This window comes from Engraulis encrasicolus, chromosome 22 (genome assembly GCF_034702125.1).
Source record: "Engraulis encrasicolus isolate BLACKSEA-1 chromosome 22, IST_EnEncr_1.0, whole genome shotgun sequence".
Lineage (NCBI taxonomy): Eukaryota > Metazoa > Chordata > Actinopteri > Clupeiformes > Engraulidae > Engraulis > Engraulis encrasicolus.
Window position 1 is genome coordinate 7,987,805 of NC_085878.1, and position 14,941 is coordinate 8,002,745.

At 42.5% G+C, this 14,941-nt stretch overlaps 1 protein-coding gene across 2 annotated transcripts in view; it reads left to right on the top strand.

Moving 5' to 3' along the window:
* Positions 1–384: 384 nt before the first annotated feature.
* The window catches only part of LOC134438240 (high choriolytic enzyme 1-like), an 18,542-nt gene continuing 3,985 nt past the window's right edge, over positions 385–14,941 (top strand). For both annotated transcript variants that reach the window (XM_063187750.1, XM_063187749.1), the window contains exons 1-5: positions 385–630; positions 8,642–8,681; positions 9,195–9,350; positions 11,362–11,488; positions 13,890–14,068. In XM_063187750.1, coding sequence (XP_063043820.1) covers positions 556–630; positions 8,642–8,681; positions 9,195–9,350; positions 11,362–11,488; positions 13,890–14,068 — 577 coding nt within the window. In that variant the 5' untranslated portion in view covers positions 385–555. The remainder of the gene's footprint in view (positions 631–8,641; positions 8,682–9,194; positions 9,351–11,361; positions 11,489–13,889; positions 14,069–14,941) is intronic.

Here is a 14,941-nt window from a genome sequence, read left to right on the forward strand (position 1 = left end):
TGTACTCTAATGGCTGATGACTTGAAAATTATGATGACTGTCATTTATATTGATTATTTGGGGAAATCAGCAAAAAATGTAATTTGCATTATCATTTATTGGCCACTTTGTCTTGACTTCTATGTGCCACTCAGCTAAGGCACATGTGACACTGTGACTTACAAAAGACGACGCAAACAGTAACCACACAATGTGTGGGGAAAATACGGGCTGCAGTGTTATCAGACTTTACCTAATAAAAAACGGTTGGTCGTTTCCAACCCAATATCATTTGCCACATAATGTTCTTGTGAAAGTGTATTTGAAATATGGCCTACTTCTTCTGCATTCTCCCCTCATATAAAACTGAAGTCTTCCAGCGGAGAAATGACAGTTGACCAAAGAGGGACCAGTCAGCTAGCGGTCCTTCGGTTTAATTCTCCACATCTTCAGTTCCTCAGTTCTTCAGTTCTCTAGTTCTCCAGTTCTTCAATTCTATAGTTGCATAGTTCTCCAGTTCTCCAGTTCTTCAATTCTATAGTTCTAAAGCTCTATAGTTCTCCAGCAGTTCTCCAGATGGCTTCCTCCACAGCTGTTCTCCTCACCTGCCTGCTGGCCATCCTCTCACCTGTCTGGTGTTACCCGCTTCAGGTAAGGAGTATAATCTATCATGGTGTTTCTATTATGCACTTAATATTTGTTGCATTTTAAGTGGGGTGGGGTGGGGTGGGGGGTGGTTGGGGGGGGGGGGGGGTCAAGCACTGGTGTCACTTTTACCTCTTATTGCACTTTACCTGAAAACTTGCTGCTAGTACAACCGTATCTCACTCATTTCGTGAAGTATTCACGAAAAAAATGGATTAATTTTCGTGGTGCATTCACGTTATTTCCCGCCTTTCGTAAAGTCTTCACGAAAATAATAGATTAATTTTCACGCTGCCTATTCACTTGAATTGCCCGACTGTTGCCTAGCGACCCACTAGTTTGATGCCCTTTCGGTAGCCTACCGTCACATGGTAATCAAACATTGCAAACAAGCAATTTAGGGTTAGGTTTAGGGTCAAGGTTAGGCTTAAGGTTAGGGTTAAGGTTAGGGTTAGGGTTAGGTTTAGGGTTAAGTAGGGTTAAGGTTAGGGTTAGGGTTAGGTTTAGGTTTAGGTTTAGGGGACATAAGGCGTAAGTACCGAAAGGGCGTCGAATTAGTGAGTCCCGAGTGTATCAGCAGTGTTCTGTCAGCACCCCCTCCCCGCCCCTGCAGACGTTTAGATAACCATAGCAGCAGTGGGGCAATTCAAGTGAATAGGCAGCGTGAAAATTAATCTATTATTTTCGTGAAGACTTTACGAAAGGCGGGCAATAATGTGAATGCACCACGAAAATTAATATATTATTTTCGTGAAGACTTTACGAAAGGCGTGAGATAGGGCTCGCTAGTAAGTAATGTACCCCAAACACAATTTCGTAGTTTTTCGTAGTTAGAATCTTGAATCCTGAATCTACTTTGTACTACTTTGTATTCAAAGGCAAAGTGCAGTACGTACACTGTATGTATCTTTTCCAAATTGAGTTTAGATGGAACATGGTCTTCATTACACCCCCTTTATCTTGTAACAGAGCCGTATGGAGCCATTTTAGAGATATTGCAAGATGTCAAATTTGCAGTAACTGCAATATCCAACCTAATACCAATGCTTTGAAGGCATTTTTTCCTCAGTTTCAATGTTGTGATGTGTAGTTGCACTTTGTCTAGGGCAGGATAAATCCAGGGTCTTCTCTAGAGTTTCAGGACAGGGTCTTCTCTTTTATTAAGTTTCTACAGGTACGCACAGATGATAACTCCATTGGCCCCTGGGCCAGACAGCAAGGAAGGCCCCACTCCACTGGGGTTGCTAGTTTCCAAAAAACATTCAGGGTTTTAGGTCATGAATTAGAGATCCTGTGTTGTTGAGGTGTCTGGTTTTTATCCTCCCAAAATGTGAAAATACCATTGCTATAGGTGCAAAATAAAGCGCAATGTTAGAATGGAAATAATATAAACAGTATGGCTTCAGGACCTTCTTGGTTCTTGGTAGGGGTCGACCGATACAGGTTTTTTAATGGCCGATGCGATACCGATTTTTTTTTCATCACCCTTGGCTGATACACGATTTCCAATACCCGATATTTGGGGCCGATATGGGTTTAAAAAAAGGTTGAAAAATGACAAATATTCCAGGTCTCAAGTTAAAAATAAACATTCCTTTAACATTATCAAATTGAGGTAGAACTTGTAACATTTAAACACCCACTCTAACAATCAAGTGATATCTAACAATTGATAGTATCTAGGTTTTACTACTAATTAATATTTAAGACCAGTTCCAGTGCAATAGTTGAAATTCAGAAATGCAGGGTTTATTTGCTTGAGAGAGGGAGAGGGGAGGCCAATAGGCCCCGAAGGCCTGTCCACAGGCCTCCCCACCCCCTCTCTCCAATGAGGTGTTAACGGTACAGGTACAGACAAAGAAGAGAAGGTAAGAAGGGCAGAACAATGCCAGTGGCTGAACTTAAAAACACCTCCACAGGAAATGAGGTCACATTGGATGATGTCACATACAGTGATAGTTTTAGCCAATAGCAATGGATAGGTAATTTCAAATCAGCAGTTTGGGGGAAGGGAAGTTCAGTACATCCTGATGCCATAAACAAAGGGAACTTTTATTTGGCATCGTACAGTCTAAAAGTGTTATTCAAACACGTATCAAACAATACATGGACATTGAAATGTTATGTGTCATTGGGGGCACTATTCAGATTCTTTCAGTCCCCCTTTTGAAGTTAAAATACTTCACATAAACATATCAAATCATTAATCCACATACAACTCTAGAAATTGCACTCTGGAAATATATAGGGAAATAGCACTCTGGAGATTGGTTCCATCAAAAAGTTATCATAAGCAGCACGATATGAAGACAATTGAAATGGACTGTAAGAATTTTGTCATGACAGGATTACAAACGAGTTGACTCATGTGACGCATGTCATTCAGTTCTTCATGTAAAGCAATGTGAAACGCGTTGTGTGTGCAGACGAGTGTAAAAAGAAAAACTGTAGTACTCTTCCTCCTCATCTGGCTCCATCTTCTTCATATAATGTGGCCTTAGAGGCCAAGGCAGTGGAGCAGGTCAATGGCTTGAACGTTACCGGGAAGAGAGATAGCATCATACACTCAAGTACCTTATTCTGCACACATCAATGTTCACAACAAGCATCTGTGTCACCCAGGAAGATCTCATAGAACATGGAAGAATCAAAACAAGAATAAAATAAAATGAAATGGCAAAATGTGTCAGCGTGGGGACTGTCTCCCCCTTTCCATCAACTTCAAAGACACATAAATACAACACAGAGAAAGTTCCAATTTGAAATGGTTGCCTTGAAATGAACAAAAGAAAATCAACAGGTCAGTCTGCCACTAAAGGTGTGAAAAGGCTATCTCTCAGCATGGGCAAGGGGTGCTCCCCCTTTTGACACCTTGAAATCAAAACAAGAAAATAAACTAGTCCATTCAAAACAGTTGCCTCGTATAAACTCTTAAATTTCAATCTTAACTCATGACTTTGCTTTTGTGTGAATTCTTCATCTCAAACTCATATTTAGTCAACTTATCTTCACACAGTCTGAAACAGGCACAGGCAAAGGAGGACAGGCAACAGGCCTTCAATACGTTAACTCAGAGTACAGTCAATCACCACCCATCCTCCACTGAAAGTAAACAACTCACGGATCCTCTCCCCCTTTGCAATCTGTGGAGCATTCCAGCTGTAGCAGATTGGAGAAATCAGAGGGAAACAAATAAACAAAAATTAAAAATGTCAAGGGAGAAAACAATGATCGCCGAGATGTGCCACGCTTATTCACCCAATGTGTCTCAAGCAAAGGACCATCTTGTCCTCTCCAGATGTTTGGCTGGGTAACGCCGCCATACATGAACGCCGCAAACCTTACTATAGTATTGCTTGGTACACAACTTCTGCTTTCCTCTCAGAAGTTCAAAACACCACTGGAATTCCCATCAGTAGATAACCCTCAAGCCAATACAGAAAGTACGTTTAGATTGTTCAAAACACATCATTTGCATAGTCAACGCCAGCCGCGAGACACAGTGAATGGGGAGCTCCACTCCTAGCCATGGCACATAACGGCTTCTAAAACAAAATAACAGGAAGAAACTCGCTACGGCAAAGCGGTATCTTGGATTAAAACCTGAAGGTGGGGGCATGACTGTACACTAGAGTTAAGGTTAGGTGGCTTAAAGAAAACAAATGCATCTCTGGCAGACTGACACAAAATAAAACAAAAGCTTATGGAAGTGTAATTACCAAAATTGTCATCCAATCTAAACAAAACAAATCCTGGGAAAATTGTATACAGCAAAACAAACAAATCACTCATTTGAGTATATAGACAAGATGTTAAACTTAGCAAGTTTTGGTTTCTCAACAGGCCACCATGCTTTTCTTCTCACAACTGCTGTGGGCCAGCTCATTTCCATAACACCAGGCCTGCTTCAGAAGACACAAAACGATTAATGGGAAAAACAACCATCTTGAATATATGATCAAAGAGGACCCACTTAAAATCAGGAAACTGTAAATAAAGCAAAACTGTATCAACTCACATTCTTGTCAAACCAAAACAACAAATGGGTGAACAGGGTGAAATGAAATCATGACCAAATCAAACAAAGAAAAGGGTAAAACATAAAATGTCATGACAGAAATTCATACATCTATCCAAATTCAATTTGTGGTTGGGAATATCCTTGTTTCTTTTAAGTTTCTTTGTCTTAAGGTCAGCACTCTGATTTTAGCTTTCTTTAACTTTTAAGAAGACATACAGTACACTCACACCTATCGGGGAGGGGGTCACAGGATCGTTAAGCTTGGGGGAAGTGTGGGGGGTTTCAACAATTACAACATACAAACACACTGGCCAGCACACACACACACACAATAAAGGGGCCCAAACAAAGAGACAAAATGGAGGGAAAAGTTCAAGGCCTTGTGATATCTGAGACATTGACTGTTCAAAATCAATCAAAATGGGTATTTAGTAACAAGGCACCCCTGCCACTATTCCTACATTGGCCAGCTATTTTTTGATTGACTCTGAGCAGTTGCCACTGATAGACACATTGATCAAATTTCTTTAGATCAGGACATGGGAATGGGGGTTAGTTGAAATAACAAAGAAAGACAAAGAGACAGCCATGGCAAACACAGACAAAGACAAGACACATGCATCTGATTTCACTACGGCACTGAATTCTGAATTTAGGAGCTTCATATAGACCTACACACCTTCAGTTGACAAGTATTCAAATAAGCTATGCCAAAGCTGTACAGTTTCTTTTGCTATTGCCAGATGAATTCAGTCATCAAACTAGTCTCCCAACAGTTCCTGGCGCCAGGATATTTTACGTAGGGCCAATTCTCATGATCCAAGAGTAAAGCTCTTTGTCAGGGAATTGCCTACAGCTTTCGTCAAAGGTGCCGTGTCGTAAGAACAGGTAGAGATTAAGAAAAGAGAGATTTTAAGACAGAAAAGAAAGAAACTCTACCTTTCCACCACACCCCTACTAGGTCGAGTCCGTGGATCTATTAAGCTATTCCTAATAGTCACACACCTTAAAGAAAATTAAAATTTATGTAATATCTATAAAGATCAATTTTCAATGAATCAGAACTCTGACCCCGTCATCTACAATATTACAAGTAATAAGGAGCGACCCAAAAATCTTCGTCAAGATCATGGCGTTGGGAAACCAGCTTCAGGACCTTAATCACATGACAACAGCAAACAACCACTTAAATAGACTCACCTAGGATAAATGTTTCTGTCAACCAAAGGTATGAAGATGGTCTTACCACAAGCTCTGGACTCCAACTTAAATCCACTAAAATCCAAATTCTTTGTCACGGTTCGAACCTCCATCTGATAGTATCTAGGTTTTACTGCTAATTAATATTTAAGACCAGTTCCAGTGCAATAGTTGAAATTCAGAAATGCAGGGTTTATTTGCTTGAGAGAGGGAGAGGGGAGGCCAATAGGCCCCGAAGGCCTGTCCACAGGCCTCCCCACCCCCTCTCTCCAATGAGGTGTTAACGGTACAGGTACAGACAAAGAAGAGAAGGTAAGAAGGGCAGAACAATGCCAGTGGCTGAACTTAAAAACACCTCCACAGGAAATGAGGTCACATTGGATGATGTCACATACAGTGATAGTTTTAGCCAATAGCAATGGATAGGTAATTTCAAATCAGCAGTTTGGGGGAAGGGAAGTTCAGTACATCCTGATGCCATAAACAAAGGGAACTTTTATTTGGCATCGTACAGTCTAAAAGTGTTATTCAAACACGTATCAAACAATACATGGACATTGAAATGTTATGTGTCATTGGGGGCACTATTCAGATTCTTTCACAATCAAGTAATAAATAAATAAAGTGTCTTGGTGCTTTTAAAAAAACCCGAATGACATAAAATAATAAATATTGCGTATCGGCCAAAACCACATGCGTATCGGTCGATACCGACACACTTAAAAAATGCAAATATCGGCCCGATATATATATATATATCAGTCTATCCTTAGTTCTTGGGTTCCGTGGCCTGGGCCCCATAGGCCCGTGCAATCATCCAGTGATTCCCAAACTGGGGGTCGGGTCCAAATATCCAAATATCAAAACACTACATTGCAGGGCTGGAGTGGTAATCTGGCATACAGGGCATGTTCCCGGTGGGCCGACAGTCCTCAGGGGCTGATGTTGTAGTTTTGGGGGTGTTTTTACCTCCGCCAGGAGGTTATGTGATCGCCCGAATTTGTGTGTCTGTTCGTCACGCTGCTATTACATGGCCTGCCACAGTGTGTGTTCGTCACGCTGCTATTACATGGCCTGCCACAGTGTGTGTTCGTCACGCTGCTATTACATGGCCTGCCACAGGGTGCGCAAGGACCACTGAGGAGGAGCCCTGAGCAGCACTTCTTTAGCCTACTAACTGGCGTACCTTCACGCAGCCACCTTCACGCAGCCACACCGGGGCAGAGCATTGAAGTGAAATGCATTACCGCAGTCAAAATCGCTATCAAAAAGCAGCCTTAGATACAGCCTCGCATATCGTTTAAGTTCACAATGCTGTCACAAAACATTCATATAAAATGAAGCTCAAAGAAAGGCGCGCGCGAATTGCGTTAGTCCACGGTGATTTGCTGCTTCCCCAATCCCCGCGCACTGAAGCCATCAGCACTACTTGCATTCCATAGACTAGGCTATACTAGACTTCGTAACGAATGAACGCTGGAGATGCGGTGAACAGTGATTTTCAATACGAAATAGAGAACAGGCCCGGGTGCCGATCAACAGCCGACAGCGCCAAGACCAGCTCGCAATAACCCTCATGAACGGATTCCCATAGGCTATTCACAGGTAGGAGGAACTTCTCCAACAAGTGTAGTGTAGGCAATGATTTCGCTAGCTGCGACCAGTCGAGTCGACATGTCTCGCTAAGCAATTGCGTTTGTACCCCAACGTTGGTGTCACGATATTGAAACGGCTAGAAATGATAGAAGTGGATTTACATCTCAAAAGTTTGTTTAGCCTTACGAAATAGCCAACAATAACTGACACTCCACAACCATCCATGCACTGCCACTGGATAAGGGGATTCTTGCACATTTCATTCTGATTCAATAATTAAGTGAACGGCTCAAAGTAGTATGGGCCGCTGCACTAGGCACTACTGTAGAATATGTAGGCCTACTACGGGTGTTGGCCAATGAAAATTGTGCTTTTTAATTTTCATTTTGTTTTAGATGGTAGCCTAATGAAAGGCATGCTGCCAATCATCAACAATGTGACTAATATGTAGCAATGGCATTCAAGGCTAAAGTGCATTTGCAAATCACAGAAGGCATAGGCTAGTATGAACAATCACTTTGCCAATAAAACAATCAAATGTGAACTAAACAGACCACAGCTAGAGGACATGGAAATGATAAAAGAGACAGATAGAACTATAATTTGGTTACAACTTGACGGTTCAATTACCTGAACACAAATGCTATGTAGCCTATAGGCCTAAATGCATGAAACCACATCATGACTCTACACCTATGTCCAAAACGAACTGAACTTCCTTGGCGGAGGTCTGCGTTCTCTGAATGCATTTCTAGTTGATATTTGTTTTTCCCCTTAGAGACCAGCCCACCATTTAGATGGGGCAGCCCATTGGTCCATCTTTAATATAGTTGACAATGGACTAAGCCTATCATATTGTAGAGAAAGGGGGGCTGTGTGAGGGGCCGGTCTATGCCAAAAAATGCCCAGTTCACTTCCCGTTCCCAGTCCAGCCCTGCTACATTGCCCCACCAAGGCAAAGTGCAGTGTTTTTGACAAAATTGAGTTTAGACTTACTCCCCCTTTATCTTTTGACAAAGCCTTGTGGTCCAAATACGTATATCCTGTTTTAGAGATACTGCTATGTCAAATTTGCAGTAACTACAATATACCAACTAATACCAGTAGTTTAATGTTGGCGTAGTTGCTGCACTTTGCCTTTTTAGGGCAGTACATTGTGCCGTTGTGTTTGTAATATGAAGTTGTAATTTGTCATTCCAGGCGAATGCGACAAGAGATACAGAAGGGAGCGGACTGATCAGTGAGTTCCTCTTTAACATTACAGTTGCTGAGCCCAAAACAACAGAGGGACTAGAGGACAAGGACAAGAACTTCATACTTCAAAACATCAAAATTACAAATTACCATGTAAAAATAACTTCCCCCACAGACAAATGTCTTTAAAAAAAGTCTAGTTCTAGTTCTAGTTCTGAATTCTAGCTCAAAAGTAAATTAAGATTGACTTGATGTTTTTACTTGAAACTAGAGGTCATGTTTTGCCCTGCAGCCAGTAATGTGGTGCAATGTAATGTGATGTAACGTAACGCAATGTGATACAACGCAATGTAATGTGATGTAATATAACGCAATGTGATACAATGCAATGTGATACAATGCAATGCAATGTGATGTGATGCAATCTGATGTGAAATGTAATGATGTAATTCCTGTCCAGGGACTACAGATCAACATTCGCCTTGTAGCTATAATCCGGCTCAATGGTATGTCATGCACTGTCCCTGTCAGATTGAACCAATGTGATGTGTGTGCTCAGGTGAGGACCCTGATGACCCTGATGACCCTGAGCTTATGGACGGTGACATTGTTGTCCCCTCTGGACTCCAGAATGCAGACCCCAGCGTGTGCCTTTGGTGGCGGGACGGCAAAACAGGACGAGTGACCATCCCCTACTACTTCGGTTACCCCTACAGTAAGATCCTGTATTACTTTGGTTACCCCTACAGTAAGATCCTGTATTACTTTGATTACCCCTACAGTAAGATCCTGTATTACTTCGATTACCCCTTACAGTAAGATCCTATCTACCACAGCAGTGGTTCTCAAACTTTTCCCATTATTCCCCCCTTCGAATGGTCTAGATGCTTCCGAGCCATTTCCATGGAGGGTTGGAGATGGTCTGACCTTACTCTGAAATTTAAATTCATTGGAGTTCTGAATTCAAATTAAAATTGTGCTTTACAGTTTTTCTCGATTGCTTACACACAATTGTCGGAATCAGGTCTCGAATTCTCAAAACTCTACACACAAACCCCTCACTACCCCTGAAAAACATCTTGTCTCAAAATGATGTACTCTCTTCTTAAAAGGTTATTTTGTTCTCAAAATACAAACACAAGCATAATTTTAATTCACACTCATATGAACCATTGAACACTAATATGCACAAGGTAAAACTCTATACTCAGCTTGATGCACAGTAGACCTTATTTTGTTCAGTGTTCCACTTACTGAAGAGGGTATCTTTCTGTTGTAAAATACTGAAATATTGTTTTTAGACACAGAGAACACATATCTGTGGCAGTTTGGCAGTTAGTATGGCAGTTCTCAAACTTGGTCCAGGAAGACAGATGCTGAGGCACTCAAGGTTGCACACCCTGAAGATGCCCATAAGGGCCAAAACGCGAAGGCATTGTAGCCAAATAAAAAAGTAAAACAATTGCAACCTTCTTGAGTGCCTCAGCATCTGTCTTCCTGGACCAAGTTTGAGAGCCCCTACACTGCTCATCACCAAGGAAAAAAGGTGAAGACCCAGAAGCACTCCAATTAACTGCTTGTGTTTGATAGTATGGCAGTTGATTTTAGTATTTTGAATGACAGTGTGTTCCATGCGAAAACCAATAATTTTCTTCATGAAATCCAGAGAATTGTGTGTAGTGTTTTGAAAAGAGTGTGTTTTAAAACTGAAATGTGAGTGTAAAGAAGGATTGTGCTTATAGTTCAGTGACATTGGTTAGGGGAGTTGGGAATTGGGTGAGATGTTTCGAGAATTGTGTGTGAAGTACCAGAAATTGCGTGGAAACATCGAGGAAAACTGTATTAACATGGCTGTTACGATACAGTGTTGCCAAAGCATACAAATAACAAGACAAAAGTGTGAATAGGGTTACCTTAACAAACAGTAACGGACTTCGCGGGTCAGTTCTGTGTCACCACTCTCAACTGTTTCCTGATTGGCAGAACCGTCAGTGAACCGAGCTAGGAGGGTTGGGCCAGACTACAGAGCCAAAATCTTTAGATGGAAGTACGTAGGATGGCGTTGCCAGGCTAGCGCTCAAGTCAGTTCAAAAAACGGCAATTTATTTTGATAGTCCTAGTCTCCATCAATAAATAGCATAGATGAAAAGTTAACACAGAGATACAATGAAGAGGGGAAAAGCTCAAGACATGCACCAAATACATCAGGAGATGAACATTCTTGCCAGTAATAAATCCCCTCAATACCATTCTCTGTTAATCTGTTCAATTCTCCAACAATGAACACGAGTCGAACCAATTAGTGAATGTGTCAAAGCATTTAATCAATGTTGGCGCATTATTCCTCACTGCGAGCCGCTATCGTTTTCAAATGGTTGGTTCTCCTCTAGGTCAAGGCCAGGTTAACAGTTCCACGCACAGTGAAACCAATTAGGGAATGAGTGTGTAAGTGTATTTGTGTACAGTATATAGCATTATGCTACATTGTATATATACTGTACCAATACACAACACACTCATTCCCTTTGGAAAACATATTAAGTGTCTCTGATATCTGTGAGAATTGGTGTGTGTGTGTGTGTGTGTGTGTGTGTGTGTGTGTGTGTGTGTGTGTGTGTGTGTGTGTGTGTACATGTGTGTGTGCGCGTGCGTGCGTGCGTGCGCGTGCGTGCGTGCATGCATGCATGTGTGCGTGCATGCGTGTATGTGTGTTTGTGTGTGTGTAGCTCGCTTCCAGAGAGCGGAAATCATGGGGGCTCTTGGGATCTTCACCAGAAACGGCTGCGTGTTCTTCGAACATCATGACAAACCCATAAAGAAAGGAGACCACCTGGTCATCACATCAAAACATAAGTACTGTAACTTCCCTTATGTCTATGGGTGGATTCCAATATGCGGACTCCCGTCCTCCCTTGCTCACTTGCCTGCTTGTGACCTCATGATGATGTCCCTGACAACAGAAAATTAATTCAGTATCTTGCAAAAGCGCAATTATAATGTCATCTTCTCATTTGCAATCGGGATGGAAAACAGTCCCCCAAAAGTTTTTGTGGCTAGGCTGGCAGCTGGGAAACTTTATTGTATTCTCCACGGAGGTGGGGCCAGGAGGCGGGACGAGGAGACAAGCACAAGTGGAGGACGGGAGCATATTGTAATGTACTCTGTATGTGTTATTTATGGCAATGTACAATAATGTGTAGCAAAAGACTCTGATGAAGACGCATGTAGAAACTTTAATCTGATTGCACTGATAAAATAAACCAGAAAATCGACATCCGTGTGGCACCAGATTCTTACGCTGCATTCACACCAACGGCGCGGACATCCACAGAATGGGTCCATTATCAGTCCGAAACTGTTAGGGGTCTTACACACCACGCTAGCTTTAGGTTTTTTTTAACAGGACTGGCCGCGCATGCCGACGCTGTCAGTGTGAAAGGCAGAGAAAAACACACCGGCCGAAACTAAGCAGAAAGACTGCGTTCGTCCCGCGACCGTTCCATTCTGCCTTGGTATGTTTTGACCCTTAGAATACATGAAAACAAATCATGCCTTGCACACAGGAGCGTGGTGTAAGCGCGGTGCATGTCCGTCCCGCCTAGACATGTCCGCTTTGCTCCTTGAAAATAGAACTCGAGTCTATTTTCCTGCGCGGACGTTGCGTTCAATATGCGGGCTCCTTTGAAAATGAATGGCTGCTGCCCGCGGATAGAACGTGGACGTTGACTGTGCAGTGTGCAAGGCAGCAACGCGAACCTCTCAGACTCACACAGTTCACGGAGACGTTAAGGAAACGTGCCGTCCCTGTGTGCATGTACCATCGTTATTCCTGTCTATTTATGATTGAGTCCTACTCTTGTTACTTTAGACGTGCAGAGTGCGTATTTCCTTTAAAAAAGAGAGATAACTTCCGCGCTACTGCACTTCGCAATCTGGTGCGTCAGACGAAAGGACTGGTAGTTGCAGGGAGTCACCGGAGCATCTTCAGAGGTGGAAGTTTCCTGGTGTTATTATGCCGTGTACAGACCAAGAGCGAACGGAGCGAACGAAGCGACGGAAGTCATTATTTCTCTATGGAGGGCACGCGACCTGCGCTACCAAAGCGAATTCGCTAGGAGCGAAGCTTCTTGCGCTACCAGAGCGAATTTTGAAGATTAAACTAAATCTAATCGCAGGCGAATTCGCTCTGACGCTGTTCGGCGGCAACCAATCGGAACGTTCATATCTCCGAATGTCCCAGGCTGTCAAGCCAGAGCCGTTATGTGATTAGCTGCATCAAACATGTCAATGCTGCGTCTCGAGCGAATACAGCGTATTCAAGGCGAAACTTCTTCTGCTACCCACGCTACCAGGCAGCGTAGTTCGCTCTTGGTCTGGACACGGCATTAGGCAAGTCCAAGATTAACTTTTCAACGTTGTTATACTATGTCTTTGACTCTGAAGAAGACGTGACAATGTCGAAAAGTTAGTCTTAGCACTTGCCCAATACGTAAAACAAGTAAACTTCCACATCTGAAAATGCTCCGGTTACTCAGTTCTTTCCCTGTGTGTTTCCTTTGTTTTACAAGTGCAATAGTGTGTATTAGATCTTTGTGTATGTTTTGTCTTTGTGTATTTATGTTAACTGACAGACACCTTTATTTCCCTTGGGATTAATAAAAGTACTCTACTCTACTCTAGTCAGAACAAGGGTACCGTTGACATATGTGTAGGTCTACTTGTCCTCATATACACACCAACGTGTTCACATATTTTTTGCCTCGTGTGTAGCTGAGTTCGTCCATACGCTAGTTTGCCTCTCGGGGCTTGAACCCGCTTCCAATTCACACTACAGTACAGCGTGGAAGGCACGGTACGATGCAGCTGAGCTAAAGGCCTATGAGGCTTTGGAAGGGAGGCTATCTAATGTTCTACTGAGCTCTGCTGATAGGCATCTGTTACATACTGTAGAGTAGAGGAGAGGAGAGGAGAGTAGAGTAGAGTAGAGTAGAGTAACTTTATTGATCCCCGGGGAAAAATTGAGGTGTCAAGTAGCTTACCTAAATACACATAATGCCCATATGGACATGGACATTTCAAGACACAAGTAACACAGGTAAGAGACAGGGAGGGAAAAACTGAACCCTCAGCCTGTCTCCAGGTGCTGGGCTCAAGATGTATATGTATGTGGTTGTTGTGTGACACACTGCCCCCTATCTGTCAGCAGGTGTATATGTGGTTGTGGTGTGAAACTCTGCCCTATATCTGTCTACAGGTGCTGGTCCCACCTGGGTCGTAAGGGCGGGCGGCAGATGATATCTATAAACAAAGACAAGGGCGTTACCTTTCCAATCATACTGCACCTGGCAATGCATGCCCTCGGCTTCCGTCACGAGCACCAGCGCAGCGACCGGGACCAACACATCCGAATCAACTACAACAACATCATCAAAGGTAATAATAACTAGAAATGCATTCTCACAGAAAATGCTGGAAGCGGGCTTGCCTTTTGGGGCAGAGATGAAACAAAGTACTATTGAGAAAACAAAGCTAAAAGAAATCTTGGAAAAACTCCATCCACCCAGTCAGAAGTTATGGGCCAAACAATTCAGCCATCTTGGATTCAGCCATCTTGAAAGTGTTGTAGCTCTGCGTTTTGGGGATATACTAAATGACATAGATGGTATTTTAAGTTGGCTAAGGAACACTGCATATGATATAATTTTGAAAATCAACATGGCTTCGAGCGGGATTAGAACTCACAACCTCCATATCTGTAATCCAACCCCTTTGCCATTGATATTAAATGACATACAATACATGATATTTGAAGTTGGCTAAGGAACACTGCATATGATATCATTTTGAAAATCAACATGGCTTCGACTGGGGTTCGAACCTCCAACCCCCATATCCCTAATTCAGCACATTTGCCATTCATACTAAATGACATACATGGCATTTTAAGTTGGCCAAGGAACACTGCATATGATATACTTTTGAAAATCAACATGGCTTTGACTGGGATTCGAACCCCCAACCTCCATATCTGTAATCCAGCACATTTGCCATGCATACTAAATGACATACATGGCACTTTAAGTTGGCCAAGGAACACTGCATATGATGTAATTTTGAAAAACAACATGGCTTTGACTGGGTTTCGAACCCCCAACCTCAATATCTGTAATTCAGCACATTTGCCATCCATACTAAATGATATACATGTATGGCATTTTAAGTCGGCCAAGGAACGCTGCATATGATATAATTTAGAAAATCAACATTGCTTCGTGTGGGTTTCGAACCCTCAACCTCCATATCTCT